At 43.4% G+C, this 6,511-nt stretch overlaps 1 protein-coding gene across 2 annotated transcripts; it reads left to right on the top strand.

The window, feature by feature from the left end:
• The first annotated feature begins 4,394 nt into the window (after nt 1-4,394).
• On the top strand, nt 4,395-5,599 carry LOC133906448 (LOB domain-containing protein 12-like). 2 transcript variants are annotated; one of them, XM_062348364.1, is made up of 2 exons: nt 4,395-4,689; nt 4,848-5,599. In XM_062348364.1, the coding sequence occupies exons 1-2, from the start codon at nt 4,519-4,521 to the stop codon at nt 5,247-5,249; spliced, it is 573 nt and encodes a 190-aa protein (XP_062204348.1). In that variant the 5' UTR covers nt 4,395-4,518; the 3' UTR covers nt 5,250-5,599. The 2 variants fall into 2 exon arrangements, with proteins under 2 accessions (XP_062204348.1, XP_062204347.1); XM_062348363.1 differs by having other exon boundaries at nt 4,397-4,689; nt 4,845-5,592.
• The last annotated feature ends 912 nt before the right edge of the window (nt 5,600-6,511 follow it).

Genomic DNA, 6,511 nt, shown 5'->3' with positions numbered 1-6,511 from the left:
ATTAAGGCGCTTAAGACTTTCTCGATTGTATTGCGACCAGACCAACCAATCTCTTCTCTGCTACTAAATACAGACAGACAAACCATAAACCAGTACACTCTGCTAGCAGTACTATATTACAGCCCCTATGATGTGTGATCCACACGAAGGAAGCTTATTGATTTATTAGCACGATAATAGAATAGTACTACACAAGCATATAATTAATCTATCATGTTTTGTTAGAGTATATGGGAAGTATCCGGCTGTTATAATAGGATACAATTAGTTTTCATCTTATATTTTAGATTGCTTAATATACAAGCCACTATATAATAAATAAATAGGTCATGAGGCTCGACACAAATTATGGCTTGCAGTATATATTCATTCTCCTTTGGATCTGCATCCTCCTTCACGGCCAACCACAATCACTTCGCTCTTGGTTATGTTGGCAAAAAAAGGGCTATCATCTATTTAAGCAAATCATCGACTACTACTCCAGTCTGAGCATCACGTTGCTCATGCTAAGCAAGGATCCAGAAGGATCCGACTATTATAGTATGATAGGATTAGTTTATATCTTATCTTTTAGATTATTTAAAGTTTAAGCTAACATATCCTCTATAAACAGTCGATAAAACTCAATACAAATCATGCCTTGCAATATATTCATCCTCTTACGTGTTTGTTTGTCGTGACCATCCGATTAGAGCTTGAACCCTCTCTCTCCAGCCTCCAGAACCTATGAGAGAGTTCTGACCTGCCTTGTTAATTTGTTCCTCTGGCTCTATAAAAGAGGAAAGTATGCACCCAACAGTCTCCCCCTTCCCTCTACAGCCCCTCTCGATTGCTCACTCTAAATCCCTTTGAGGAATAAGAGGTTGCACGCACTCACGCACTCCACCATTGTTGTGTCCACCTTGAGCTCCCTACCTAAAGAAACGAGGATGCCAAAAATCCCCCGTGCCCTCGGTCAGAGCCCCTGTCACTGCCACTTTCGACATATCCTCCGCCAGTGTCCCCTCCTCTGGCCATCCAGTGAATCACCACTGTCGTGTATGATTGATCGGGTGACCTGCGCCGGCTAGGGTTAGACGAAACAACCCCCAGTCGGCTTCGGAGAGAGGCCAGACCTAGAAAACTCTTGGCCGAAACTGAACCAGGCCCATCATTTGGCCCGCGAGGATCACGATTCAAAATTTGAATGCCCGTGCAAACCGGATCAGTCACTGACAAGCTTAGTATCTCCGGCGACTGTGTGACATGTTGTGTGATCTGCTCCAGCAGAAAATCTTCGAGTGTTCATCGCGCGGAGGTTCTTGGCTGCAGCAACGACCCTTTCTAGGGTTTCCGCGGCGTGTGTGTTAAACACCACTGATTTGATCATCTTCTCCACAGTCGTCGCACATGCACCATCACAAGACTTATGTACCTCATGTCGTGCCGGATCGTCCACCGGAACCAAGCTGTCGACCGCCGTAGCGAGTTCTAATGTAGAGTAGCCTGCCATCATCACATCAGAAACAACCTGAGATGCCGTCGGTGTAGCCTCCTCCTTCGTTTCGGATCCATCTACCCAGAAATGGCCTTGAAATTGATTCGCTGGAATTGACACTCGAGATCGGAAAACCCCAGCATCGATCACGCGAGCCAGGTGCTCGCGCGCCCGCTCACGTCACTCTTCGTCCTCCTTCGTCTCGTCCGATGCAATTTCGTTAACTACCACCTTGCGATGCCGACGAGCAGCCCGGATCGTTGGGAGCCAAGAAAATCGCCTCATCCTAATACCGTCCCTTAGCTTGCCGGTAAGGTTTAACTTACCGAGCAGCCGTCAGTTACCAAGCTCGGGCGATTATCGAAAATTCGCGATTATTGCGATAACCACTCGAAATTCGGCTGAAATTTGGACAAAATTTATTTGCTAAAATTTAAATTTTGAGTAGAAATTTGTTAGATTGACCGCTCGGTAACCGGTCGAATCGAACCGGTCGACCGGTTACTGAGCGGTTTGTGCGATAAACCAAGCGGTTTACGCGATAACCGAGCTTCAATTTACCGACCGATTTGGATCGATAACCGAGCGAATTTGAGCGATTACCGAGCGGTTTGAACGCGTTATCAATGATTTTATAGGAAAATCATAAAAATACAAAAAAAAAATCACCAATAAATCAGGAAAAAAATAGTAACAAATGTGGCATGAAATTTACTATGTTTTATAACATCAGAAAAAAATTTGGCATGACCTTTGCTATATTTTGGAAGTTTTCAAGGCAACAAATATATACTAATAGCAATACGAGCACGGACATATAATTGTTTCATCGAATATATGCGTACATTACGTATATAGCGCCTCAAATTAATAAATATATGTCGAATAGTCCGTACTAAAGCTAAAAACACAATCACATGGCATCCATCAGTACTTAACAAAGTGATGGTCGATATTTAAAATGTAGTTTGCATAGTATCCATACCACGTGCAACCTACGAGATGGAAAAAAAATAGTATAATACTATGGTATGAAAATAAAGTAGTTGCAAAAAATAATTTTTATCACCTTTAGAACCATCAGCTTGGGGTGATTAAATTCAGCTATATTGTACTCTCGGTAGACATAAGCATTATCCGTCGTGTAGATAACAATTCTACCTTAAACTCTGCTCAAATTTACCCTGTCCATACAGAAATGATTGACCATTATACTTGCAAAATAGCATAAAACTTAGAATCTTACTACTCATAGATTAACTGAATAGGAGTCTTGAAAGTGCATGGTGCCTTATAATAGTCTTGTACAAAAGGTCAAATAAATCTGCTCTACAGCCTAAGTGTAGTGTGCTAGTATATGTTTGATCGGCTAGCTGCCTATGCCGCCATTGCGGTGGTCAACTCATTTCTCAAGAGATTTAATTTACCGCCGAAGGGCGGTTGAAAAATGTAAGCGATTAACGCGGCTAATTTTGTCAACGCATGCAGCCAGTACACAATCATGGTTTGGCAGCCTTTGAAGTTTGAGATGATGTTTACATGCAGTTCACATTTCTGTCAAATTTGAAGAAAAGCAGAGTCGGCTTCTAGCTTAGCGTATGTAAGCAGCGGATCTTAGGGGCGTGGGAGGGGTTCAAGCCTACCTTAGCTGCTGGAATGTAAGGGAAAACAAGGGGTGGAGTTATGGAGGAGGAGGAAGAAGAAGAAAAAAGAGGAAGAGGAGAGAGAGAGGACGGAGAAGAAGAAGAGAGGTTTTTCACATTAGCACTGGTCCAGCACTGGTGTGAAGTGAAAGGAAGGCACGAACGCACATAAAGTGCGGCGGCAAAGTCACAGGGTGTGGTCACATCTATCCGGATTTAATTCTCGAGTGTCGCATACCCCCGATTTAGTTTTTCATGTAGGTTTCAGACAAAAAGTCTGGTTCTTAAAAGAAAAAAGTGAAAGGAAGGTAGAATTTTCAGTCACAGCAATTGGAAGATGTGCATAATATGACATGAACGCGTAGACCAGCTTGCGCCATGCATGTTTAGCTTTGGTGTTTCTAGCTAATTAAGGCGCTAAGACTTTCTCGATTGTATTGCGACCAGACCAACCCATCTCTTCTCTACTACTAAATACAGACAAACAAACCATAAACCAGTACACGCTCTGCTAGCAGTACTATATTACAGCTCGTATGATGTGTGATCCAGCACGAAGGAAGCTCATTGATTTATTAGCACGATAATAGAATAGTAAGTACTAAAAAACATATAATTAATCTATCATGCTTTGTTAGAGTATGAGAGAAGTATCCGGCTATTATGATAGGTACCATTAATTTTCGTTTTATCTTTTAGATTGTTTGATATACAAACTACTCTATACTATACTATACTATACTATATATATATATATATATATATATATATATAGCTCACGAGGCTCGACACAAATTATGGCTTGCAGTATATATTCATTCTCCTTTGGACTCGCACCCTCCTTCACCGCCGACCACGATCACTTCGCTCTTGGTTATGTTGGCAAAAAAAAAAAAGAAGAGATAATGTCTACTTAAGCAAATCATCGACTTCTACTCCAGTCTAAACATCACCTTGCTCATACACCTTGCTCATACTAGATAAGCATCCGGCTGTTATAATAGAGTATGATTAGTTTATATCTTATTTCTTAAATTGTTTAAGGTTTAAACTAACATATACTTATATATAAACAGCCAATAAAACTCAATACAAATCATGCCTTGCAGTATATTCATCCTCTTACGTGTTTGTTTGTCGTGACCTCTTACGTGTTTGTTTGTCGTGACCGTCCGGTTAGAGCTTGAACCCTCTCTCTCTCCAGCCTCCAGAACCTATGAGAGAGTTCTGACCTGCCTTGTTAATTTGTTCCTCTGGCTCTATAAAAGAGGAGAGTATGCACCCAGCAGTCTCCCCCCTTCCCTCTGCAGCCCCTCTCGATTGCTCACTCTAAATCCCTTTGAGAATTAGAGGTTGCACGCACTCACGCATACACTAGATAGACAGATAGATATAGACATGGCCGGAAGCGGGAGTGGAGGGAGCTCGCCGTGCGCGTCGTGCAAGCTGCTGCGGCGGCGGTGCACGCAGGAGTGCGTCTTCGCGCCCTACTTCCCGCCCGAGGACCCCCACAAGTTCGCCATCGTCCACAAGGTCTTTGGTGCAAGCAATGTCAGCAAGATGCTGCAGGTTCGTTGATCGTCGCTCGTATCATTGTTGCTTGCTCTCATGTGTTCCATGCCTCGATCGTCATCTTGTCGTCTCTACTCGTATCATCCATGCATGGATCATTCAGCTACCTCGTCGACCAAACTAACGGGTCCTCCATGTATCATTGATTCAAGGAGCTGCCCGCTCCGCAGAGAGCGGACGCGGTGAGCAGCCTGGTGTACGAGGCCAACGCGCGCGTGAGGGACCCCGTCTACGGCTGCGTCGGCGCCATCTCCTACCTCCAGCAGCAGGTCTCCCAGCTCCAGATGCAGCTCGCCCTCGCGCAGACCGAGATCCTCTGCATCCAGATGCAAAGCGACGGCCATCCAACTGCTTCACCAGCGCCGGCATCGCTTCAGCGGCAACAGCAGATGGACGGCGAGGCTTACCGTAGCCTAATCACGCAGAATGGCCTGATCAACACATTGAACAGCACTGCCGCTCATCAGCAGCCGTCGTTGGGCAGCTTAGGCTCCGCGGGGAGCACCGCAATGATGCTGCAGGAGGCATGCCTCAAGAAAGAGTCCCTATGGGCATGAATTATGTATGATCGATAAGAATTGTCTCTATAATATCTCTGTCCGATTCTCTTCTGCAATTTTCCGAAAAGATGGGAAATTCGTAGAAGAGTTGATTGAACCACATGAGCATCTCCATTTCTACTCAAAGATTAAGAGTTAAGACAAAACTGATGGATGGATATATGTTCTGGCGTAGAAAGTTTTGTTCAAGGTTGCATGACAAGTTCATTCCAGATGTGCCTTTTGAAGGAGCTATTATATATATTGCTGGGTCCGCGATGTGAACGCATGCATTTGGATTCACATGGTATGCACGGTAGGATTCCTGAGCTTGTTCGTGGACAACTGGACACGAAGCATCACAAAGCTTTTTTCAAACAACGCCAGATCATTGTAGAATCAATCCCTTCAAATGTAAGACCTGACCTATATATAAGATCCTAAGCTTTCTGCATAATACATGTGCCCTTGATGTGCTGGGTGTTACATAAGCGCTTCCCTGGCTTCACTAATGTCTGACCTGCATTATCATTACCATAGAAACAGCAAAAGCAGATGGTATATTATATACGATTTCTTAGGAGCTGTCACCGACTAAATATCCTTAGACGGTTGCTAAAACAAATGTGTCTGTAATAAGCCAAGCGTCTAGGTGTGAATGAAATCACATACAATTTTTATAAATCCGTCTATTTCTATCAAATAGACACAGACGACTTTTTAAAAAACCCGTTTGTGTCTATTCGGTAGACACAGACGGATTTTATAAACACCCATTTGTATTTATACATCCGCGAACGTTTTCAAATTTGATTGCGTGTCTCTCCTGTCTCTTTTAGCTTCTAACACATACAAACCACTCGTCTCCCAAGGCTCTTTTGGCTTCACACACAAACAACCCACTACCACGGAAAAGGCCATCCGTGTCTCCTCTTCACTACTAGTTAAAAAATAACTAAGAGTGATAAAAAATCACTGCCGGTTCGTAAGCTTCAGCCGCACATAAAAAACTAAGCTAACAAGAACCGGTAATGATAGTGATTAACTCTGCCAGTTAGTAATACAAACCGACAGTGATGTATCACTGCCGGTTTATACACACGAATCGGCAGTGATAATAGCTCATCAAAAAACGTACCTTTAATAACCAATAGTGATGGCTAAAAATATGTATGTCTTCACGCACACGTCTTTAAATGTGAGTGGTCCTCTCGCTTACTCTATCACTCTGCTCGTTCGCTCATGCTCTCTCCCTCTCTCTCTCTCTCTCTCTCTCTCTC

This window comes from Phragmites australis, chromosome 23, assembly GCF_958298935.1.
Source record: "Phragmites australis chromosome 23, lpPhrAust1.1, whole genome shotgun sequence".
NCBI classification, from domain to species: Eukaryota; Viridiplantae; Streptophyta; class Magnoliopsida; order Poales; family Poaceae; genus Phragmites; species Phragmites australis.
Note: the sequence above shows the minus strand (reverse complement) of the source record. Positions and strands in the feature narration are given on the sequence as shown.

Excerpts from the sequence above, each read along its gene's own strand:
- LOC133906448 (XM_062348363.1), top strand. The coding sequence starts at position 4,519 with ATGGCCGGAAGCGGGAGTGGAGGGAGCTCGCCGTGCGCGTCGTGCAAG. Across the intron at positions 4,690-4,844 it reads ATGTCAGCAAGATGCTGCAG|GAGCTGCCCGCTCCGCAGAG; the intron begins GTTCGTTGATCG and ends CATTGATTCAAG.